At 49.3% G+C, this 25,346-nt stretch overlaps 1 protein-coding gene across 1 annotated transcript in view; it reads right to left on the bottom strand.

Annotated features, from left to right (window-relative positions):
- The window catches only part of PKP1 (plakophilin 1), a 50,236-nt gene that overhangs the window by 7,743 nt on the left and 17,147 nt on the right, over positions 1-25,346 (bottom strand). The window contains exons 3-11 of the mRNA XM_058819340.1: positions 22,054-22,475; positions 12,894-13,038; positions 10,476-10,683; positions 9,625-9,802; positions 7,469-7,583; positions 6,235-6,390; positions 5,957-6,133; positions 3,491-3,644; positions 2,858-3,044 (exon numbers count right to left, since the gene is read on the bottom strand). Of these exons, the coding sequence (XP_058675323.1) occupies positions 2,858-3,044; positions 3,491-3,644; positions 5,957-6,133; positions 6,235-6,390; positions 7,469-7,583; positions 9,625-9,802; positions 10,476-10,683; positions 12,894-13,038; positions 22,054-22,475 (1,742 nt within the window). The remainder of the gene's footprint in view (positions 1-2,857; positions 3,045-3,490; positions 3,645-5,956; positions 6,134-6,234; positions 6,391-7,468; positions 7,584-9,624; positions 9,803-10,475; positions 10,684-12,893; positions 13,039-22,053; positions 22,476-25,346) is intronic.

Raw genomic sequence — 25,346 nt, 5'->3', positions numbered from 1 at the left:
CTGAGGCTCTTGAAAGATTAATTTTGGTGAAATGCTGTGGTGCAATTGAACTGCAAAATAAAACTGCAATAGCAGAAGTGTGAAAAGTGAAGGAACAAAGAGAAACAGAAATAAATCCATGGTAAAGGGATAAACTGCAAATGTTACACTACATAGCACAAGGAAAGATTTTGGGAAAAGCTTTGAGTGCAGCCAGTAGAATTAATGAGGGGAATTTCAATTTAATTAGTGAAATAATGTTGCTTGAAAATGAGTAGAGAAATGTTTTTCAGACAGAAAAGGAAACCAAACACCCTAATAAATCTGGTCCAGTGGCTTGATTTTCAGAAACACCACCAGAAATTGAAGGCAGTATTAAATATTTTGGCAACTTCAATTAAAAATAATGAAGAGTGAAGGAACCCCACTGACCACAAACTCCATGTCATAGAGGAGAGCATCTGCTCTATGACAATTACTTAATTGGGATGCTCCAGGAAGAAGTAGAAACCACATCCATCAGATAAACTGCTGAACTCTTTCTGCCTTTCTGCCAGAACCCAGCTATGAGAAACATGAGGAGAAAGAAACATGGGGAGGGAGGAGAACATGGGAAAGGACAAGATGCATAACTCACTGGTCTGGAACCTGGAGTCTCTTTCTAAGCTATGCCCCTGCAGCAGTTTGAGCAGGTGGAGCTCCTGGTTTGCAGCTGGCAATGTAGTGAGAGCCCAGCTCAGCAGCACAGGGCAGGATCTGTGGGTGGCACAGGAGACACAGGGAGGGAGCACCCAGACACCAACCCAGCCTGGGGGTCAGGGAATGTCCACAGGGACCTGAGGCAGATTACCAGAGAAAACTGCAAAGTCCTGACAGGGTGCAGGGTCCCCCCTGGTAATCAGACACCCCTGAGCCTCGTGCCCCCATCTCTGCTGCCTGCAGTGCTGGCAAGGAGCAGGTTGATGATGTGGGACTCACCACATTCAGAACCACAGTGGGGACCTGGGGGCTTCAGCCACCCCCCAGGAGAGGTGGAAATTTATTGATTTACAGTGGGGAGGGGGAGGCTCTTTCTGATGTAGGACTGGACAAATCCCACCCTAATTTTTCTTGTTTATCTTCACAGGCAGCATGTGACACTGGGAAAATTTCACCTTGGACCCAGCAAGAGCCAAAAATCTCTCCAACATCTGCTCTGTTGGGACAGCCTGAAATAATACAGCCTGGACAAGTAAGATTAGTCCTGGGTGGAAATTGTTCTCTTTTTCTTTTTCTGTAAGAAGTGAACAGCATAAAAATCTTTGAGGACAAAAATGAATAATGGAGGCAAAGGAACAACTCAAGTTTTGGACATTGTAAGAACTGGGGAGTTTCTCAGAGGACTCTGTGATCCAGGCAGGACTGGAGACATCTCCAGAATTTGGTAACTCCTCACAGCTCAGTGACTCACCTCCAAGAAAGCTCATCCCCAGCAGCCAAGGCAATTAAAGTGTTCCCAGCCCGGGTTGTGCAAGGCTGTGCTGGAGCAGCAAATTACTGAGCACTGGGCTGAGGAGCCACAGCAGGACTTCAGCACAAGTAAATAGCATTCAAAACAAGGAGGGCTTAGGAGAGGGCTGGGTTTCATGGTAATTGGGCTCATTGGAGAGTGGAAGCAAGCAAAAGCAGCAAATAGAGCAATGCTCCTTGGCCCAGGCCCAACCCAAACAAGGAGGCCCCATGTAATGACAGAGAGTGTCTCTGCCATGGAACAAGAGGTGGATTGGAATAACTTTATCAAAGGATGATGAAGGCATGCAAATGGATTTTCACAACAGAAAACAATGGGTTACTTGTCTAAGGCATTTTAAAACAAAGACAGATGGCAGGAGAGATGAAAGCCTAGGAAGGAGAGAACATGGTTGAAGATAATAGAAGTTTAACACCAGTTTGGCCAGAAATGAACACAGAACTTGGCAAGGCTTGACAGGCTTGTGCTGCAGGGAATATGGATAACAAACAGGACAGAATTCCTACCACCAAACCCCAAACCAAGTCTTAAAATAGAAAGAGGTAAAATATGATGAGATTGCTCAGCTGGTGTAAAATACAGGAGTAGATCAGGAAGGTACCTAAAATAATTCCTGCCTATGTTCCCTCAGAGTTGCCTCTTGAGGAAGATGATTCAACTAAAAGATGAACAGATTTGCCCATAAAAGTTAAGTACAGTCCTTGAGTACCTACAGTGTTGAACCTTCATGACAAGGTTTGAGGGAAGCCCAGGAGTCAGGAAGTCACTGACATCCCCTGCTCTGAGGGCTGGAATTTTTCATAGATCAGAGAACCCCAGAGTGGTTTGAGGTGGAAGGGACCTTAAACCTCATCCAGTCCCACCCCCTGCCATGGCAGGGACACCTTCCACTAGTCCAGGGTGCTCCAAGCCCTGTCCAACCTGGCCTTGGACACTTCCAGGGATGGAGCAGCCACAGCTTCTCTGGGCAACCTGTGCCAGGGCCTCACCACCTTCATGGGGAAGAATTTATTCCTAACATCCAGTATAAATGTCTCCTCTTTTAGTTTGAAACCATTCCCTCTTGTCCTGTCACTATCTGTTTGTGTAAAAAGTCACTTCTCCTTTTTTTCATAAGCTCTCCAAGTAATATTTTTAAAAGACTTTAAGATATTGGTGCTTCAGTTTTTAGAAATTCCTAAAATTCAGCCATAAAGTTTCCAGAGGACCTTCTGGAAATCCACCTTGCAGGATTTGCCTCCATCCTGCCTGTTTTCAAGAAAGCACTGCTGAGGATTTCTGCCCACCAACACACCCAGTTCCTTTATTGGGAAGGAATAATGCTCAGCCTGGCTCTGTCCCTGCCCCTGCCTCGTGCCCCACACTCACCCATTCCGGCACAGGCTCACTACATTATTTAGCAAGTTGCTGGACAGGTAAGACTTTCCCAGGTGGGGGTTGGACATGATGAGGTTCCTCAGAGTGTAACAAGCTGATGTCATGATCTCCCCATAGCTGCTGGTGTTTCCAGACTGGAACGACAGGAGACGGGACACATCTGGGAGCACCTGGTGAGCTAAAGAGGTGGAGGAATGTTCCAATCAACATTTAAACACAATCTGGCACAAGTGAATGATGCTATTTGTGTTAACACCAAGCAGAGTTATCTCTGCAGGGAGACACTGAAGTGTTGGACAGCAATGGCATCGTTGTCATGAGTGGATTTTCCCAAGACAAAGCGAGGCCTGCAGGCCTTTGGAAGGGCAGTGTCGTTGGCCACAGACACTGAAGTCCAACTCAGTTCCCAAAACACTGTCACCCTCATGGTCCTGCAGGTTTGTCACTGTCCATAAAGCACAGCACGTGTCACACAGCACTGGTGACTGTCCTTGGGGCCAGAGGAAATGACACTGCTCTGCCCAGCTTTGGAGCATGGCTAGGTCTCCTTATGGGGCTTACAAAGCAAGCTGGGCAGATCCCACAGAGCTGAAAGCTGGGATCCAGCATGGGGGAAGGACTTACCCATGGTTTTGTGGAGCACAGGATGCCTGGACATGTTGCTGAGCAGAGAGGCCCCGGAGCGCACGACCTCGGAGCTGTTGGACTGCAGCAGCCGCGCGATGCGGGGCAGCCCCTTCTCCTTCAGCCCGATCATCTGGCTCATGGCATTGGACATCTGGGGGACAACACAGGAGCCCATGGTTACAGTGCCAGGGGAAACAGCTGGCATGATGGTCAGGCCTGGAGGAATGTGACTGCACCATAAAATGAGCACTGTACCATCCTTTCTCCTGCTGTTGTAATCCCACTCTGTCACTTTTACCTCTCTTCCCCACAGCTACGGGAGCCTGGAGAAAAGGAGGCTCTGGGAGGATCTTCTGGCTCTCCTCAGCTCCCTGACTGGACGGTGCAGGGGGTTGGGCTCTGCTCCTACAGAACAAGGTACAGGACAAGGGCAAATGATCTCAAACTACCTCAGGGGAGGTTTAGATTGGATACTGGGGAAAATTCTTCACCAAAGCAGTTGCCAAGCAGTGGCACAGCTGTCCAGGGCAGTGGTGGAGTCACCATCCCTGGGAATGTTCAAAAAGTACGTGGATGGGGCACTTGGGCACATGGGATAGTGGTGAACATGGGTGAGCAGCTGGACTTAGTGATATTAGAGGGCTTTTCCAAGCTTAATGATTCCATTATTCTGTGACATTTGAAAAGTCAGCCTCTCATGTGCTGTGCTGGTGCTGTTCTTTGGAGCCCCAGAGGAGCAGCTGATCACTCAACTGACATTCCAAAAGCTGGAGAAGCTTTGCTTTCATGTCCACGTTGCCTTCACCCTTCACAACCCCCTGGCAGCTCCCTGCCCTGGCCCTTCACAGCTCCTACCATGCCACAATGGGCTGTTGGGGAGCAGGAACAGATAATGGATGCCTTTAAAAAGCAGTCTGAGGAACAAAAATACTCATCTTAGATGTGATCTTGTGCTTGTAAATGTAGAAAGTCTAAGGATGCAGCCAGGGCAGAGGAGCTCAAGCACATCTCCTGAATAAACTGCCTGACAGAACTTAAACTGAACTTCTCAGCTGCCCCACCAGAAAGGCTGATGGAGACACATGTCCATCAACAGTGAGATGGGAGGGGACAGAAGGGTCTGGAAAACATGTGCCCTGTTCCACATTCACACCAGCAGGACTGGGGTGTGAAAAGCACAGTTGAAGGATATTCAGAGCCATCCTCTATGAGCTAAAGGATCACAGCAAGCTCCATAAGCTCATCCCCAGATTCACTTTCCATCAAATGAGAGCAAACTCAGCAACTCCAGCTCCAGCTCTGAGCTGGAATGAGACCCTTGAGGGGAGGAGCCACTTCTGCACACCCAGACAAATTTCAGCCATTCCATACCAGGAGGCTGAATTAAGTTGCTCCAGCACTGTCAGAGCTGGGTTTGGTTGTTTGTCCCTTGTGCAATGTTGTTGATTGCTGAAATTTTCTTTTCCTGGGAGCACAGAACTCCAGCCCCATTTCCCTGACCAGCTCTGCCCATATGTGACAGCCTCTCTCCACCTTCAGGTTCGTGGCACTGCTTAGTTAAATTGCCAAAAGTCAAGGTTCCCAATTATTTAGCATGGAAATGGTTGTGACAAAAGGAGATCAGAGCTGGCAGGTTAATGCCATCCCAGCAGGGAAGGCTCAGAGTGAGTCACCTGTGTCTCTGGGTGACTCCCCACACGTGACACGCCTCTCCTACCTATGGAATCATTATCTCTTTATCTCCCCATCCATCTTATTTAAATTGGGATTGATGGAGCTGGGCACAAACAGACAAGTCAAGGGCTGTCCCAGGGGAGCAGCCTGCAAGGACGTGCCCAGGGCAGTGACGTGGGCCTGTGAGCCATGGCTGTGACGTGTCCCCACGGTGCCACAGCATCACCCAGCCCCTGGCACCGCCACGCTGCGTGCCCACGGGTCAGGACATCTGTCACAGCTGTTTTACAGGTAGCTCTGAGGTGTGGACAAGCCACAATCCACAGCACAACCCACCCTGTCATTAGAGCCACCTCCCCTTGGAGCACATGCACAGGTGGTGGCTCAGCCCTTCTCCCATCTCTCATCACATCTGGCTGGGGGTGCACATCTGGGCTCACCCTCACTGCCACCCTGGGAGAGGCTGCCAAAACCAGCAGCTGCTGGCAGTGTGAGCAACAGACTGGGGAAACTTGGAAACCCAGAGTACGGGTCTGGGATAGATCCTTGGGATGCTGGCTGTAGCTCCCCATGTGACCCTGAGCTTGGAGTTAGGATCCCACTGATCAAACACTATGGAGAGACTGGCTGTGGTGCCCTGAGGTTTAAGGAGGACATTTGCCTTTTTCATGGCCAAGAAGTGATGCTGATCAGGGACCTTAGAGGTCTTCCCAACCTGACTGACTGTCGGGTTCCATGAAGTGCTGACACATTTGGGTGCACACATGAGGAGGGGAGGGAAGCTCTTACCAGCCCTCGGCTCGCAGTGAGGTTCTGCAGAGCTCCAGCACAAGCCTCCAGGGTGGCATCCTTCTTGCTCTGATCCATCAGGGACAGGTAGGTGCGGATGGCATCTGAGTGGTAGAGCCAGCTGGGGCCTTTGGGCTTGAAATCCTCCTCAGGAAGGGGAACCCCATACTCATCATTCTGCAAAGACACGAGAAACGGAGTTCAGATCCTGCTCTTCCTTTGCAGCCCCTGCCTGGGGTTGAACATCACATTCCCAATCCCTCTGTGGCACATCCTACCTCCATTTTCCCACTCCTGCTGTTGAAGCAGCCTGTGAGAGTTTTGTCCATGTACACGCTCCGGGCCATGTGGTTGAGCTGGGTGTATTTGTTGGGAACTTCAGCATCCAGGCGGTAGGAGAGGTTGTGCAGGATGCAGATACAGTTCTCCACAGACTGCATCACCCCCAGAACACAAATGCAAACATCACATTAGGCAGAAAACTATGGAGCAGCAGCAGAGAGGGCATGGACTGGGCCATAATCAGCTTTTTAGCACCATAGATGCTCTTTAGCCTTTTTCAGGGAGCAAGGGATGGGAGGGAATGAGCTGGAATAGATGTGAAGGAGAAATCTCAGTGAGCTGCTGACCCAGAAAACCTTGGGAGGTCTCACTTGCCACAGACAAGTTGGCAAACAGGAAAAGAGAGTGTGAGAGTGGTTGGATCAAACCATGAAATTCTGAATCTTGAAATGCCCCTCTCACCAGGGGTAACTTCCAATGACTCTCTGAGTCACAGCTACAGATCAGGTGACACTTTTTACCAAGAACAGGCTTTAAAGCTCCTTTCTCTGAATGCCAGAGTGCCCAACGGGAAGAGCAAGAGAGAATTTTGGCTGGATACCCATAACCAATACCAGAACCTGTGGTTACTTTTCCAAAGAACTATGTTTTGTGTGTGCTGCTGGAAAGGGGCTTCCTGCAAAAGCCATCCCCAAAAGAGGGTTTGCTCAATCCAGAGAGAATTCAAAATAACTTTGGTAACTTTGATGGTTACATCTGAAAGGTGTCTACAAACACATTTTTGTCCAAGGCAAGTGCTGCTCACACACAGCCATCAGTCACAGTCAGGGGACTGGCAGAGAGATGCCAACTCCTGGCTTCCTGCTAAACATGGTGCCAAGCTGGGGATTGCACACTTGAGTCCTGCTGGATGGCAAGATGTGGGGGTAAAGAGCAAGAGATGGAGACTAGGATGGTGGAATGGGGAAGGGGAAGGGAAGTATTCTGGGGACTCAGGAGACAAAGTGTTTTACTGCTCCTCTGTGTCCGTTAAAATTTTAAAGCTCAGCTCTACTTCAGGCCCAGAGGCCCAAGGACTTACAACCCTCCAAGAGATCCCACTGTGGCTTGGAAGGACAAAAGCAGCCAGAGTCCAGCCACCTCTTGTGTTGGTTGGAAAGGGATTTTGAGGCATTCCCAGGGTTGCAATTGTTAACTGTGGGGCTGGGAGCCCAGGGCAGCAGCTGGTACCTTGTCATCAGGGCGGCTGGAGGCCACGCAGTTCTGGGTGTAAGTCATGACAGAGTCGATCAGGCCAGGGTAATTCCTCATGGTCTGGCGCCCCATGTCTGCAGAGCTCAGGTTCCTGAGAAGCCATCGAGGAGCACAGCAGGGGACAAAGAGGAGAGAGGGTGAGTTGGGCTCTGTTCTGGCTATGGCTGTCACTGAACTGGGGGATTTTTTGGCAGGTTCAGCAAGGCTGAAGAACTGCTCCTGTTCTGGAGGCCTTTGGTGGGACTGCACCAGTGCACACCTCTCTTGCTGCTCCTTGGGACTGATTTCACTTTGAACATGTCCTGCAAGGAGCTCTGCATAGAAGACACCCTCCTAGGGACAGTCCCCAGCAGGAGGCTGCCTCAGAGGCTCTGCATGTGCCACTACATAGACACTGTGTCTCCTGAGTGGAGTTTCCAAAGGGAAGACTGGCTAAAGGCTATCGGGGCTTGTTGTGATCATCAGGAAGGTGCACAGGGTTGTAAGCACAGACCTACCCAGGGTCAGCAGCAATATCTGTGTGGAAAATGGGCTGGAAATGCTGGAGAGCAGCAATGGCTCTTGCCAGAGGGACTGACCCATCTGTGAGGTCGAAATGGGTTCTTGGACATTGGCAGCTGTCAGGACAGGGGAGTTTTTCCAGTAACAGGATATGGGTTTTGTTGTTTTGCTCTGGGTTTTTTTTTCCCTATTTTATTGCCTTATAGCTTGCAAATGAAAAACAAAGAGAGGCTGGCAGTGGTTGTGAGATATTCACTGCAGGCGTTCCAGAACTGGATCTGATGTTCACTGTGATTTGCAGCCTCCTCATTAACATGGATTCATCTGCAATCCAGAAATGCTTGAGCAGCAATGGCTTGGGCCCAGGGCAAACCCAGGGCTGTTCTCATCCCTGTGTTCTGATGTGGCAGGGCAGTGACTCAGAGTAGTCCTGGCTCAGCCCTTGGAGCAGGGGCTCTGGATCCAACCCCAACTTCCCTCACTCTCCCTGCTCCCCAGTCCTGCTCCCTCAGGCCTCTGGAGCTCCCTTGCTGACCTGCAGCTGCCAGTCTTCCTTGGGATGTTGGGCACTGCTGCCACAGGCTGGATCATTTTCAGGAGGTAGAGCCTACCTCTAGTTAAACTCCACAAGATTTTTACAAGCTGTTGCCAATGTCTTTCCCTCATTTTAATGGGATATTTTATGGTGTTGTAGGCTGGGATGGCCTTAAAGCAGAGCAGCTCATACCCACTGCACCCCATACATCCCGAGCTGCAGCTGCTCGGGGAGCTGCCTTCCAGGACAGGCAAGGAGGGAGCAGCACTCCCTATCTCCCAGACACGGTTCCCAGCCACAGAAGCTGATGGTATCAGGTCTCCAAAGGCCCTGCCATGATCAGCCTCTCGTTTCATAAGCAGCTCCAGCTCCTGCGAGCTGCATGTCTGGGAAGGGCGCGGCCGGCGCTGCCTCCCTCAGGGAGAGCTTCCCTTGATGAAAGCACCTCATTATACAGGGCAGGTTTTTTGCCCCACTTGTTCCCATTGAGACAAGGAGCTCATATCCAAGTGGAGGAGGAAAGTAGGAGAAACAGCAAGTCAGGGCGAAGATCCTCTACAAAAGAACTCTGGTTTCCCGTGAACAAAATAAACTACTCTAGGCTCAGTCTGCACCTCCTGTTTCGTAGCTGAGTCTCCAGATGAAATGAGACAGGAAAAGTCCTGTACTGCACTAAAACAGTTATCAAAAGAAGTGGGAAAATGCTTGTTTTCCCCACATAGAGAATTCTGTCTTTTTGTCACCTAAATCCTTTTCTCTGAAAGCCTCAAAACTCTATAAGCAAAGTCTGTCCAGTTTCCTGGTCTGAGCTAAACACTGATGGTGATGGGTTTCCCTAGTACACAAAACAGCTTCCATTTTTTTCTGAGAAGAGACTCAGTAAGAACAAAATTATTAAAATAAAAAGCTACTAGAAAAGTATTCTACATGCAAATTTTTTTCTGCACCTTCTCTTATTCAAGAAAACTTTCTCAAGGAGAATTTTTCATGACGCAATTGTAATGAGCATGAATTCAGCTCATTGTAAGAGGATTTAGATGGCTTTAGCTTTTTCCCACAGACACAAGCTACAGTCAGTCCCTGCCTGGTGACTCACCTCAAACACCCTGTGGCATTGAAGAACACTTCTGGGTCGATAATTTCTCGTGTCCTGCTGCAGCTGCCATCAGACCAGCCCGAGAAAGGGATGATAACACAGTCTGTCAGCACAGGCAGAGCCTCCTGTATCAACTCTTCTTTTAGCTCATCAGTGGAGGATAGGTTCCAGAGCAGTCCTAGGAAGGATGTGGGACACAAGCTCAAGCACAAGGTCAGGGCATTAGGAGCTTTGTTTAGCTCAGGGTGATTCCAGCACCAAAATCCTTCTTCCCTTCACCTCTCTGAGCTGAGGATGCAGAGGCTGACTGAAACCTCAGTCCCTGTCCACCCCTATGGGAGACAGGCAGGATGGGTCCACATGGAGGTGGGCATTTAAGCATCCTTCCTCCTCCCAAAATTGCTGTTTATTGCTATTAGGTTGCGGGGGACAGCATCTCTCCAGGGAAAGACAGGCTTGCACATAAAACTTGGGACAGAGTTGAGGGTGACCTGCATCAAAAAACTCCCATCAACTCCTCAGGCAAAGGTGAGGCACCAAGGAGAGAACCCAGCCAACCCTACTGGGGTTGGCAACTTCCTCAGCCATTCCTGGAACAGCACAGGGGCCAGAGTGCAGGGAGGTGTGGGAAAGGCAGGGTGACCATATCTGGGAGGGGACCTGGGGCAGGTGCTTCCCCAACAAGCACTGAGGAAGTGAGGAACATGGAAGGGCCAGGACCTCCTCTGCTTTCTGATCTAGGCCCCGCTTTGGTGCAAGAGGAACAGAAGAGCCCCCCTATGTGCTAGGGTAGCACCAGGACTGCAGACCCCAGGCAAGGGGAACCTCATGGCTGAGCAGGCTCGGGGTACCTGTGAGCTGTTTCTGGATTTCAGTGTTCCGTGTCCTGCGGAGGAGGCTCACACACTCCCTGATCCCGTTCTGCCGCCGAGTTTCAATCTTGTTGGTGGGGTTCTTGAACACCAGGTTCCGGAGGGCTCCGGCTGCCGCCCGCTGCACGTTCTGGTTCTGGCTGCGGAGCAGCTCCACGAGCTTGGCAATGCCCCCCAGCCGATAGACCTGGACAGGACAGACACGGTACAGACACGGGACATGAGCATGGGGCATTGGGAGAGACACGGGACAGACACGGGACATGAGCATGGGGCACTGGGAGAGACACAGGACAGACACGGGACATGAGCATGGGGCACTGGGAGAGACACAGGACAGACATAGGACATGAGCACGGGGCAGCAGGACAGACATGGGACAGACACGGGACATGAGCATGGAGCACCGGGAGAGACACAGGACAGACATAGGACATGAGCATGGGGCACCAGGACAGACACGGGACAGACATGGGACAGACATGGGACATGAGCATGGAGCACCACGAGAGACATGGGACAGACATGGGACATGAGCATGGAGCACCACGAGAGACATGGGACAGACATGGGACAGACATGGGACATGAGCACAGCACCCGATCAGACACAGGCCATCAGCACAGAGCACAGGACACTGCTGGGACAGGGACACCCAGAAGTGCCCCAGCAGTGCCAGGGGTCAGACAGCCCATCCTGGGGGAGCTGAAGAAGCAGAGCTGCCAGGGAATGAGGGCCAGAGATGACAAGTCTGGTTCAGGCTGTGGGTCACGAGCTACTGGGCTGGAGGTTGGAGCCAAAAGCTCAAACTGCAGGAGTGGCTGTCTATGAGTAATGGCCATGGACAGAGTCCTTTGCTGATGGAAATGGGCTCCTGCAAACTTTCACCAACCTCCACAGTCTGCACCAAGTGGAAATGCTGCCTTGCCCATGAGCAGAGGCCATTTATAGCCATCTAATGACATGCTGTGGTCATTTATCTGCAGCCCGAGATCACAGGCTGAGCTCAGAGGGATGGTCACGGCCGGTGTCACCACCCTCGAGGTCAGCCCAGGCAGTGGAGGCAGCCCAGCCCCGCAGGACCCCGCACACGGAGCTCTGAGGGCGGATCCTGCAGCTGAGCTCTCCGAACGCTGAGCGCTCCCGCTGCGGGATGTGCTCTGCAGCGGATCCCGCCCGGAGCCCGTCCTGCCACAAAATCCCTCGGCTGAGCCTGCTGAAAATGGACAATGAGCAAGCGCCTTTGGGAGGGAAGGAAAACAAGCGCGAGCTGGGATGAGTCACCGACCTGCTCTGGCACATCCTCCTGGGAAGGATGGCACGGCCCAGCGCTCAGAGAGGGTTTGCAACGGTAACAAAGGGTGTGGCCAGCCCACAATGGGGCACCTGAACGTGGGCTGGGCACCTGCACTCATCCAGGCACCGCCAGGGCACAGGGGCACAGCCCCACATCCGGCAGTGCTTCCAGCTCCACTGCTGTGCCAGCACAGGGAAAGCCACTTCTAAAGGGTTGGCATGTCAGTAAAACCAGGGTGGGGATAAACTCTGGTGACATCCTTGCCACAGCAGATTCATCCCTCAGTCTGCCTCCTTTGCTGCATGTTGGCAAAGGAATTGATGAGTAAGAGCATCAGAAAAATAACCTGTGCTATAAGAAGGGCTTCTCTGTAGTCAGGTATCACAGAATCACGGAGGGATTTGGGTGGGAAAGAACCTTAAAACATCCTGTCCTACCCCCTGCCATGGGCAGGGACACCTTCCACTGTCCCAGGGTGCTCCAAGTGCCACCCAACCTGCCTTGGACACTTCCAGGATGGGGCAGGCAGCATTATGGATGTGCAAAATTATCTTTGTACATGGTCACTAATTAGCCCATTGTCTCAGGTGGCTGAAATAGTCTGGAAAAGGGCTGTGGAAAAGGCTGGCAAAGGGCTGCACGGTCACTGGCCAATGCCCAGCAAAGTTCACAGTGGGATTTAAAGCAGCTTTTATCTGGCTCTGACTGTAGCTCCGAGATAATGGAAGATTGATGTGGTATTGGGTGCAAGATTGATGTGGAACTGGATACAGTTGCCCCCAGGAGAGGACACTGGGTGGCAGCTTCCACACTGTCAAGCACCATCACCCTGTGCCAGAGCAGCTTGTGGTGACAACAGGAACAGTCTCCCTGCTACCCAGAAACTATTCCAGGCATTAAATCCTGACCAACTGCTGTTGTGAGAAAGTGGCCATCAATAGCTGAAAAATCTACTTAATTAATACCTGGGCCTGACTAAAGAGGCACAAAGCACCCTCATGAAAACCAAGGGAACCTATGGATCCTTGGCACTAAGGAAACCAGTCCCATCCCTCTCTTGTGCCATCAGCCCTGGTGTGGCACTGGAGGAGTCTGCTCACCTCCTGCTTGGCAGACTCATCCTGGAAGCAGGTGTGCTGCAGGTAGTAAGCCCCCATGGCTTGGTACTTGTCATCAGAGGAGCACAGGAGCTGGATGGCCTTCTGGATGGTCATGGTGCCAGCATCAATCTCATCACCACAGATCCTGTGTCAAAGAGAAATACAGAACTGGGTGAGTGCTCAGCCCTGACAGCTATGTCAGCACTGGGAGTTATTGGGAAGGAATCAATGGTAACATATTATCACATTGCAACACAGACCACACAGTGCACTTCTAGTGGATCTCTCTGTCTCAAAAAAAGAGATGGTAAAAGATGGAAAAGACACAGTGAAAAGCACTAAGGGTGATAAATTCCAGATCCAGTCTATCCACAAGCAAAGGAGACAGAAAATGAAAGCTGGGTTGAGGTGGTGGATGTCTGACCACGCCCAAAATGGAAGTTTAATAAAGAGAGAGCCAGTTCAGTGTTCCCCAAATAAAGGAGTGAGTGGACAGGAGTGAAACCATCCACCAGGTGATGAGGACAAGGTAACACAGGCAGGTAGTTTTCCCACAGCATGGGATTCTTTGATGTGAAAGGTGATGCAAGCAGAAATGTGAGTGCAGTTGATGGTCTTGGGAAGCTCAAGCAGATCCCTCAGTAAAAGGCCTGTCTGGAGTGATGGGATGGACAAATAGGCAGTTTATGAGATGCTAATAATAGCTCTGAGACATCCTGCTCCCAGGGGATGTTCACTCTGGCTGGCTCCAAACTCTTATAAAAGCTGACCACTGCCATCATCCCTGTTAGAGGTAAAGAATGTGCCTGCAACTCAGGAGGAAGGATATGAATTCCTCTGGCTTGTGGCAGGACTGGAACCTCGGGAGAAATACAAACATCTGGAGGTTCTCCCACTTGTTTAGAAACGTGAAGGTCCTGCTCTTTTTGGCTTGTTCTTATTCAGTACCATCTGTGATGGTTTAACCACATAAAATTAGAAAAGGGTCCAAACAGCAAAGCTTGTTTGTGCTTCCAGTTATAGAAATTAATGTAATTGAAGGTTCCTGTCTCCTCTCAGCACCCTTGCAGCTGAATCCTGCAGAGGCTGCATGGGGATCTCAGCTCATGGCAGTGGTGACTGCATTAATTTGCAAAGTCCAGGACTGAGGAGAGTCAAAGCCAAACTCCTGCTTGGTTTTCTGTCAGCAGTGACAGGATACAAATGAGAAAGGCTTCATTAGCAGTGGATGGAATCCAGAAGTGTGACGGCTTTCCCAGGCCAGTGAAGTTGTGGCTGTGCCTGGCTGATGATGTTCCCTGGGACTGATGGGGAGTTTCACCTGGAGGAAATCACTCCCTGATTGAACCACATTTATTCATACACATTTTTTCTACATGTCATACCAGGAGTGACTCTGTAGAGGGGCTGCTCAGCTTCAGACAATGCCACAGATCAACAGAACAGTGGTTTTTAATAAGTTCTTTAAATAAACCCATTACATTTGAAGTGTTAAACTTCACCACAAGACAGTAGCACTTCCAGGCATGGGATGGACAGAGTTGCTTTGACTGTGCCAAAGGAATGTAAAGAATAAAGGTCTGGAAAGGACATGTGGTCACCAGCAGCAGCACCTACAGTGAGATAAAACATTTCTCCTTATGAATCTAAGGGCTCCCCTCCACACAGCACAGAGCAGGGAATAATATGCACAATTCCACAGGGAATTTCACACAAAAGGCAGCATGAAGGACTCTGGTCTCACTGGCATAAAGTTACATTCAGCTTGCATCACTCAATCAAGCACCTGTGGAGTGAGTGGAAAGAATTCAGTGTTTTCAAAAACCACCTTGCCTATGTGTCTTGGACATTTTTCCTAGGAAAGGAAGCCCTGCCCTCTGGAGACACCTCTGCCTCTCTTGGTATGCAGAAATGAAAGACAACAGTCTGGGGTTGGACCTGAAGCATTCCATGTCTAAGACTGGGTAAACCTCATTCCACTTTTATTTCTACACTGCAATAAAACATCACTTCCTCATAAGACTTTCCATCAGTTTGAACCTCTATCAAAACCTGGCACCAAGGAACTTCCATTAAACTTGCAACAGGGAGAGACAAAACTGGAAAGACTAAGTAAACTAGAAATTATGGAGCCCCAGAAACCCTTGGGTTGGATCCAGGATGTGATTTTTTCTCAGTTTTTTTCATGCTCCTGAGACGATTGAGCTGAGAACTGATGGATCCTGCACCAGGGAGGGGCTTCTCCTTTGGGAACTGGGACCTGGACTGGAGGTATGGGAAGAGAGGCAGATTGGGAAAAATACCAGGTCAGTGGCCATGTAATCATAGTGATCTGTTTTGCTTTATAATTATTGAATCAAATGCACTTTTTCTGAGACAGAAGGATGTTCTCTTGATCCAGCTGCTCAAGGAAGGCAATTTTCTTCATATCCACTCTATAGAGGGACAAACCCTCCTTCAGCTGGGAAAAACTGGGATGCAGGTGCAGTTCTGTGGGAGGAAATGGGGAAGGTTCCCTTTTCCTGCTGTGTCCTCAGCAGAAATTCACAGCAGCTCAGCAGTCAGGCTCAGTCACACTGCCCAGGAAGCAGCAGGGATTTCTCCTACCTGAGAATAAAATCACCCTGGCAAAGTCCAGCAAAGGGGAGACTGTTCCTCAGCCAGTCAGGGATATTCCCAACCAGATGCACACTGTGGGAACAACAACCTGCTTCAAGACAAACTCTTGGACTGAGCCATCTCCAGCCTGGGCAATGTGACTGGTAGGAACAGCTCCAAAGGTTGTTCTTCCACAAGAAAGAAGCAGACTAGGAAGAGAACACAGCTAGAAATTATTAAATGGAGACAAAGAAGATCAGATTCTGGAATGGAAGGCAAACAAATACTGAAGAGGATCAGTATCAGAGAAATGAAATTTCCCTCACCTTTCATGAGCAGATTGTTTTGTGTTAATCCCCATCTAAGTTTCTGTCCTGCTTGTTAGGGCTACAGCTCCCAAGAGAGGAGGAATTAACAAATTCCATTGTTCATAAATAAAATCAGAGTAGAGACTCTCAAAACAGTACTCAGCACATCCCAGCATTCTATCCCAAATAAAAACAAACCAAAATGAAGGTGCCTTTCATCGTACTCGGTTCTGCTTTCACCACCTGGCTTAGCCCTGAAGAATTAATGTTTTGATATTGATCAGCTTTAATTATCCCAAAAGACAAGAGATAGATCAGAAACCACCCTCAGCACCTTTCCTGTTTCAACAGCTCCTGTCCTTCCCTCTGTTTGCTGTACTGCCAGAGAAGCTGAGCTCAGGAGGGAATGAATGGCTGTTGGGGACACAGTGTCCCTGAGCTTCAGGCACAGCACAGAGGCTGCAGCAGCTCAGCCAGGGCCAGGTCGGTGTCACCAGAGCCAAACGTGGCACCAAGAAATCCCAGAGGGTTGTCACAGTCTATACTGCCCCCTGCACAGCTGTCAGCTGAGGCATCCAAGACCTCTGCCAGAGCAACTCTGAGATGTTCTGGATCCCCAGGTGCCTGGACAGACACTCACATGGTCTCTAACGAGGTGTTTCAGTCTCCTCCACACTCAGAGGACTCCAAAGGGAAGAGCATCCACATCTCCCAATGGGGCCAAAGGTAAGTGTGGGTTTGCAGGTGCCCATTAAAGGCTCCTGATCCAGATCAGCAAACCTCAGCCAGGGTGTCTGCAGACACCCAGCTCCCCGTTCCATGCTCCCAAAGAAGAAACCCCCCTTCTCCAGGGGTGGGATGAGTCTGGGCTCTCAGCCATGTCTGCAGCTCAGACATCTGGGATTCCCTGAGAACAGCAAGAGGTGTTGGCTTTGTTAGGGGGTAACTCAGGGACCTGTCTCTGAATTCAGCCCCACTGGCACTGGCACCTCAGCTCAGAGAGAGGCATCTCCTGCAGTGCTGTGACCAGCTCAGACCACTGCAGGGCCACTGATACCACAGCCACCACCTTTCCCTGTCTGTGCCATGAGGCCCCTGGAGCACAAAGCACAACAGCTCTAAGCAGAGCTAATACAATGTCAGTCCCTGATGGGCACAGATTTCTTGTACCTCAGGTTCCAGTTGGAGGGGCACAAACATTCCAAATTTCCCAGGAGAATTAAACATCCCATTGTTTGTTACTGCTTCTTACCACTGCTCCCTGATGACCAAGCAGGATGTAGAAACTTTTATCCTGAGTGGGCATAAATAGTATCAATAACATCAATAACATTGCAACATGTAATTTAGCCAAAAGCTGCCTGCTCAGGGTGCTGCCCTGTCACCTGGAGCATGCTGCAAGCGCCACCCAGCAGAGGAAATGGTTCCAAGTGGGCAGATGTGGGTGGTCTCCACCAGCTGCTGAAATCACTGCAGTGCTGCAGCTTCTAGGGTGAAGTACTGCAGCTCTGGGGGATGTCACAAGAGATCAGGAAGGAGAAGGGTTCTGTGGAGAACAGGGAGTCCTGGCACCAAGAAAACTCCTCCAGCTCTACCAGACTCCAGAGAGCAGCATTTTGGCAAAATGTGAGTGCTGCTCATTGAGAGCAGCCTTTGGGCAGGAGCCACTGGAAAACCCTGAATGTCTGAGCCCAGGCCAGAGATGCTGAGCTTGGAAATGTTGATCCAGATATGCCATAGTGATTACCAAGGCTCAAGTCTCTGAGTGAAGAGAAGTATGTCTGGAATCCCAGAATCACTGAGGTTGGAAAAGATCTCTGAGACCATCGGGCCCACCTGTGGCCAGTCCTCACCTTGTCACACAGCCCAGAGCACTCAGTGCCACATCCAAGGTGTTCCTTGGGCACCTCCAGTGATGAGGACTCCTCCACCTCCCTGGGCAGCCCCTTCCAATGTTCAACAACCTCTTCTGTGAAGAAATTTTTGATGTGAAATTTTTCTGTGAAGAATTTTTTTTTTCCACAGACAGTGTGTCTTCCACAGACACACTGTCTATGGAAGAAATGGAACAGACATGAGTAGGTCCCTCTCTGCTCACTGAGGCAGGATCATGACTGGGGCTGGTGAAGAAGAATAAACTGCATGAGGAGTTTTAAATAGTGTTCAACCTCCTGATCTGGCAAACTTTGCAGAACTCAGATTTCATCACCAGGACCAACAGCATGGGATGAGTCAACCCCTGTGTCATGATTTAGTTTATAAGGGAATCATAGAATGGCTTTTCCTGACAAACAGTTCAGTGTTACACTGCTCAGCAGGCAGTTGGAAGAAAGGGGCTGTGGTCAGAGCTGCTGCTGTAAGAGGGAGGACTCTGAGAGATATCAGTTATCAGCTGTTATCAGTTATCAGCTCTTCCCTGTCTCATACAGCCAAACCCAGTTCAATAAATGGCAGCAATCACACAATCAAGACCAGTTGTGGAAATTAAATAACTTTGTCACCAAATGCAGAGGGACTGCTTAGCACAGACAGTTTGACAGTTACTGCACAATCAGAATTTTGATACCTGCACACCACTGTTGCCACCTGAGAACACTCAGTGACCCATCCAGGTCACACCATCCAGGGAGACCAGATCCACAGCAGAGGATGACTGAGAAGCACCACTCTGGAGCCAGTCCATGGGCATTACAGAGTTTTGTGTCACAGACAGACCCAGTGGAGCACAGGTCCCACTGCAATCCCCCTCACAGCAATGGAAATCACCCCATGGATCACCTCAGAAAGCATGAAAAGCATCCAGCCCTTCCCTAGCTCTTGCAGGTTATTGGCAAACCTGCAGACAAGACATCCAACAGATCCCAAACCAGGAGATCTGCAGCACAAAAACTGAACACAGAATTCTCCATGTCATAGAGGGACAAACTGCACCTGGAGAATGACCACAATGGAAGGACAGAGCCCCAGACTGGGAACTGGCAGCAGCTGTGACCCTGCATGGGGAGGTTAATAATGGGGTACCTGCAAGCAAAGCTCTCCTTACTCAACATCAGGGGAGCCAAGGGAAGATTGAAATCTCTAAGTGGACAATCCTCCAGACACAACAGCCCTACATAGCAAGGAGAGCCCAGACATGTTCCTGACCCACCTCAGAAGCCCCTCCCCAACAAGAGCACTCTGAGAGCAAGGCCAACAGTGCCCTGCAAGACACTTGTGAAGGCTAAGAGTCATCCAAAAGAGTAATTTTTTCCAAAAAGGACAACTTTGTATGTCTCCAAAGCTTTAATGACAACCTCCTCCCCTCTGAACACAACTCCTGTACCAGTGCCCCCTGCACCAGCCCAGCTCTGCAGAGCTTCAGCCAGAGCAGGGACTGTGCCACAGCCACATCAGATTCACCCAGGAGACCCAGCCCCAGCTGAGCCCACAGCTTGAAGCCCAACTTGGAACCTGAGGTTTCCACAGCAGAACCAGTTCTGCCAGATGAGCCGTGCCCCAAGCCAGGAGTGTGTAAATGGAGCCACTCCCTAACCAAGGGCAACCAGAGCTGGAGAGGATCCCTCTCAAAACAGCAGCTCTCCTCCCAGAAAATGCCATCATTCTCCAAGTGACCTCTCTAAAGCCATGAGCAAGCCCCTGACCATGGCTTTGGCCAGAGCCTGCCAGGGCTTTTGCTCCAAAGCTGTGTCCTCCCTAGGAGAAGGCAGCTGCAGCCCTGAGTTCAGGCATTCTGCCATCCTTCCCACTACACTTTTCTGCTCCTCAGTGAGAAATTCCCTAGAACAGATCACTTCCAGTTTGTGTAACATCTCTGGATCCTGTTCCAGAGGATTTACAGAGCCGCTGACAGCAGCAAAACAAGGCTACCAGTGCTCTGGGCTGGCCGGGGCTAATTTGGCATGTGCCAAACATGGAGAACTGGGCACATGAGCCAAGGGCTCATGATAACATTCTAATGGGGCAGTGATGATTCTTGGCACCCATGCTCTGGGACATAGCCTCCTACTCAGTCCCAAAGGAGGGAGGCTTATCCAGAGTAACCTGGGACATTCAGATGTGGAGAAGGGCACAGTGTGGCTTAGGCTGCTGAAAGGGAAGGGGATTTTCTCAGTATCTCCATCATTCCTTGGGGCAACAATTCAACGGTTTCAGACCTTTGCTGGGAGTTCTGACAAAGCCTATGAGACCTTATAAACAGTCTCACACACATCCTGCAGTGGGAAATTTCTCCTTGGAACCAGGGACCACCAGGAATGAGTGCAGGAGCTTTTACTGTTTGTGTGACAAAATTCCCCCTGTGAGGGAGTTGTGAGAGCTTCTGGGCTGGTGCAGAGCAAGTCCTGTGTGATGGTGATGCAGCACAGGAAGTGCAGTAACCCTGGGAACTCTTGTGGAAGCTGCAGCCCCTCCTTCTCCAGCTTTCACTGCAATGTTTTGCAGTTCAAAACATGCAAACCATGGTCTTCCAAGGCTTCCAAGACTGTGGTTTGTGCAGACCAAGCCTCTCCCAAGACTGCAACAGGACACGGCTGGTGCTCCAGAGCTGGAGGTAGCACAGAGCATTGGGGCAGTGCTCAGTCACCACCCAAACCAGGTGATTGCCAGTGGGAACTCTGCTGCATTCACAGGTGCAGCCTTGGGAGGGTTTGAGCTCACTGCTGGGATTTACACATCCTGTGCTTGTAGGCAACATCTACAAGAAGGGATCTGATGCTCAAACATGATGGACTATTCTCCACCCTTATATATTTCCTATCCCAAATGGGACTGGATGCTCTGGACAGGAAAGAATTGAACAGCTTCCACTGTCTCCTCTTTCCTGGTTAGTCAGATTATTCCAATTAGGATATTTATTTCAATTTATGGCTCAGATTTTTTCTGGAACCAAAATCAGACCTTTTGGGCAAATGGAGAAGAGGCTGGGTGGAGAAAAGAGAGGGAAACATCACTGCTTAGCAGGCTCTCAGCTCTGCTCTGAGTCAGACCCTCTGGAACTGACTCCTTCCAAGACAGGTTTTTTTTTGGGTAAGTTTTCTGCCAGGCTGAAGCAGCAGGACAGCCAGGACAGACACCATGACTGCACACCAGGCCTTCTGCTCCTCACCTCCCCATCCTCATATCATTGTGGGTTAATGCCACCACAGACACTGAGGGATTGTGTTGCCCAATATCACAGAGCTACAGCAGAGATATCTGCACTGAGCCAGTCCTATCAGCTCCCCTCCACAGCCCAGGAAATGCAATAAAGCCCTGAAGAGTGACTCATCTGACCCACTTAGCTGCAGGATGCGCTGCTGAGGGCTCTGCAGCAGCTCAGGTGCCCGGCTCTGGTGGGCAGAGCTCCCAGCACTGCCCAGGCTCCCTCAGGGTCAGAGTGTGAAATACCAAGCTGTGTTTGGTGTCAGGTACATACAGGTAACGTGTGTATTTGTGATTGTCATGTGTGGAAACCGACCATGGGACAGTTGAGAATTCTAATAATAACTGAGGAAAGCAAAGCATGGAAGAAGGCCTTTGAACCTATCTTTTGTTTGCAATTAACCTTGGTTGATTTAGGAGCACTGAAATTAAAGTGCTAAGGATGTTGCATTTGCTTGTAGTTAATCCTTAAAGAGTTCTGCAATAATAACCTTTTGAAGTATAATTTTAGAATATTGCTTGTATCCTTGAAACTATAGCTTTGGAATATATATAAAGGAAATGTGCTTATCTCATGCCTTAATAAAGCAGAGAAAAACAGCTTGAGAAAGGAAGATGAACATCATCTCAAGGATTTATAGTTTTGACCAAGGGAAGCTGGACATCACTGTTATGAGATTTACAGTCCTTGCAATTAAAAGGTGGATCCACATCTGGAGAGCTGGACCTCACCAGATGGGATTCTTCTTTCAGAAACCAGACCAGCACCATCTGAGGATACTCCTTTTGGGATACATCCTGAGAAAAACTAAATCACAATGGGTATAGAATTGTGACGTAAAAATTGGGAATAGAAACTGCTGATGAGTAAAAATTGGAATAGAAACTGCTGAGAAACTTTATGAGTACCCCTATAAATACCTGTAACCCTCAAGTATTGGTGTGCAGCTGGAGGGAACTGTACCCAGCGCTGTATTGCTCATACTTCACCATATTAATTAATAAATTGATTGCTGCTTGAATATTGGCCTAGTCAAGCTTCTTATTTATATCAAGAGCACTTACTTGGATATATTGGCCTAGTCAAGCTTCTTATTTATAACAAGAGCACTTACTTGGAGCTGGACTGGGCCTGTCCATAGACCCCGTCCTGCTTGCAGCTCATCACGGGCTGGGCATAGACCACGTCGGGCTTGTTGCTCGAGGGGCAGGACAGGGCCCGCGCTGGCACCTTTTTGCTGGTCCTGCTGGTTCCCTGCTGGGTGCTGCAGCTGCTGTAGATGCTCTGGCGGTTGAGGGTGGCCTTGTGCTCGGCGCGGCCGCCGCCGTGCGCCTTGCGCAGGGTGCCGCGGGGCGGCTCGCAGTAGAGGTCGGGCTCGCTGCGGCTGCTCTTGATGTTCTGCACGAAGCAGTAATCGCTGCCGGCCCGGGGGCTGCACAGCGCCTTGCTGTGCGCCCGGCTGGCCCAGCCCTCCATCTGGCTGTACGAGCTGTAGCGCCGGTTCTCCACGTCCCGCTTCAGCGTCCCGTTGTAGAGCTAGTGTGAGAAATGCATGTGTTTTGTTATATTATGATTTTAAGATGAATCAAAGATACAGTTTTGCAAAATTCCTTCTTTAAAATGCTATACAGTATCTTCACTGCTTGTCTGGTCAGTGCTCCTTAGACTGTGGCGCAGTTCATCTGAGCGCATGGATACATGCTTATATTATATGTGTTGTGTTAGAAAGTAATGCTGTGTTAATGCTCTTAAGTACTGTGTTAAATATAGTTTTAGGTTATAAAAAATGTTAAAATAGAAACTATGCTACGTAGGATTATCTTTTAAAGAAAGGACTTGCAGCGAGATAGCAGCCACAGGACACCTGAATCTTTCAGAGAAAAAGAATTCATTGCCCTCTTATCAGAAGAAATGAACTTCTTCCCACCTTGAAGGCACTGTTAGGATTCAGAGGAAGAAGTTGACGATGACCAGACAGAATCCTGTATTTGAACAGAATTTATGCACCGTGTATGAAGTGTATGAATATGCAACAGGCCATTGCTTTTAAGGGTTAATCCTCTGTTAACGTGGGTCCTTTTTCAGGCTCGTGCTGCCCAGAAAAAGGTACCCGGACATCCGTAACTCTTTGTATTTATTGTCTCATATTGTCCTAATTCAATTTGTCCAAATTGTTATTACTCTAATTGTGTTACTATTATTTTATAACCATTTTATTATTATTAAACTTTTAAAATTTTATAAGCAAGTGATTGGCTTTTTTCACAGCTGCCAAACACAAACACGGCATCAGGGCTGAGCTGGGCACGGCCAGGCCTGCCTGGCTGCCTGTTACTGCTTTCCTGGGCCTCCCAAGTGTTTTCATGACCAAAATTGATGGGAGGCTTGTTGGAATCCAGGACATCCCTCAGGCTGCCCTGGAGGGCTCGAGCCCCTGCCAGGGGGCTCAGAGACCTTGGCACAGAGCCCAAGACCCCTGTGCCTTTGATTTTGACCCATGGAAAAAATTACTAACCTTATATGAGGAATTACAAGCCACGAAAGTTTAAGTAGAATGATAGTTAGTTTGTCACAGGGCGAAAAGTAGAATTTGGGGGTTTTTAGAATGGGGTTCAGAGTTCCAAGAAGGAGGAATTTGGGCGTGCCTTGTCCTTCTTTCTCCTTCTTCCTAGCCTCCATCTTCTAGCTGATGGTGGCACTTTTGGATTGGATTAGAGTAGGAACACACTGTCTAACATAGGTGATAGGTATTGGAAAATAATTGTAAATAAAGTACAGATAGTTTTTAGTATAAAAACACAACACAACCCTGAAGGCAGGCAGTGCGCCACTGACTGACCTGCTGAAGGAATCTCAGCAGGCCAGGGAAAGAATGTTACAGATAACAGAAAATAAACAACCTTGAAAACCAGAACAGAAGAATCCTGACTCCTTCTTCGGTTTCCAGGTTGGAAAAAGAGACTCTGACACACCTCGGGGTCGGCAGACGCCTGAGAGAGATTATCCAACCTGCAGCCCTTACAAAGGAGCCAAACCCCACCTGGGTACCAGGGACACTGAGGGATCAGGATGTGGCATCCAGGAGCTTTAATTACAACTGAAAGCTGAAAGCCAGCAATAGAGAAAGTGCTTTATTCCCAACACACAGGGTCTAACCCACCCTGTAACTACAGCACCTCACTGCATATCTCTCACCATCATGGAGCCTTCCAGCAGTCCCTGCACTTATTTTTAATTTCCTTATGCTCCTTTCTTCTCCATGCCATCTATTAGAAAGGGAGTAAAGGGAGTGAAAAATGAGTAAGAAGGGATTCTTGAATCTTGTTTCTTGAGCCAAGAAACAAGTGGAGACAATGAATATCAGCTTATGAGTTACAAGGTGTGTAGTATCTGCTCAGATAATGGGATGCTGTGGGAACAATGGGCAATATGCAATAAAAACTGAGATGACTAAGACAGGAAATAAAAAAAGAAAGGATAAAAGATGGTAAAATAAACCATCTACAATTAGCAAAACAAAAAGATGGCTTTAGCTGCCCTGCTGTCAGTTCAAAATGCCTTCATCAGAAGTCCTCCAGATTTGCATCAAGTTTGCCACACCAGGATTGAATTCAATCTTCTGCCATGTTAAACCTTTGGGATGTCAGTTCTGGCTTGTGGGAGCCTGTAGGGTTATGCCCAAATGAGAGACAACTCATTCAGGTGTGTACTACAGAAAGAAAAAGAAATTGTTTTAGGGCTGTTTGCCCCTCAATGCTGAGTTTGTGCTCTGCATCCCCTCAGCAGTCTGGCAAGGAGATCTCCAAGATATACAGCAAACAGGGATAAAAAGAACTAAGGAATAAAACTGCCTTCCCCATGTCCCTTTGATTATCCTGGGAAAGCTTCTCCATGGTCTCCTGTTGGATCAAAGTGTTTTTTTCTCATCCAACTCCAAGCAGGGGCACTTTGGGTGCTGCTTCCTGCAACGGCCACTCAAGGGTCCCTTTGGCTGGGAGAGAAAAGTCAACACTGGCTCCTAATAATTTCCTTGGAATTGTGAAAAGCCTGTGTCTGGTGTAATAGTTCATGTCACTGAAAAAAAAAAATTTCCATATTTCCTAATCTAGAAACACTCTGTGATGGAGAAATGGGAATCCTCTGCTGGCTAACCCTGGAGTCCCTCAGCTCTGCCCTAACTCCATCCCAGCCCCAGCACACTCAGCATCATTTCTGCCTCCAACACTCTGCAGAATTGTCATTATGTTAATTAATTAAGCTAAATATTTCCATTAACAAACTGATCTTCAGGAATGCAGGGAATCCTCTCAGCTGTGTCCCAGAGAGCTGCAGAGGTAACGGCTGAAACCCTTCCCTGGCACCACCTGGGTGGGACTAAGCCCTTTAGTCCAGCTCTGCTGATGCCCA

The sequence above is a fragment of the Ammospiza caudacuta genome, chromosome 24 (assembly GCF_027887145.1).
Source record: "Ammospiza caudacuta isolate bAmmCau1 chromosome 24, bAmmCau1.pri, whole genome shotgun sequence".
NCBI lineage: Eukaryota > Metazoa > Chordata > Aves > Passeriformes > Passerellidae > Ammospiza > Ammospiza caudacuta.
This window is presented reverse-complemented; position numbering and strand designations above follow the sequence as displayed.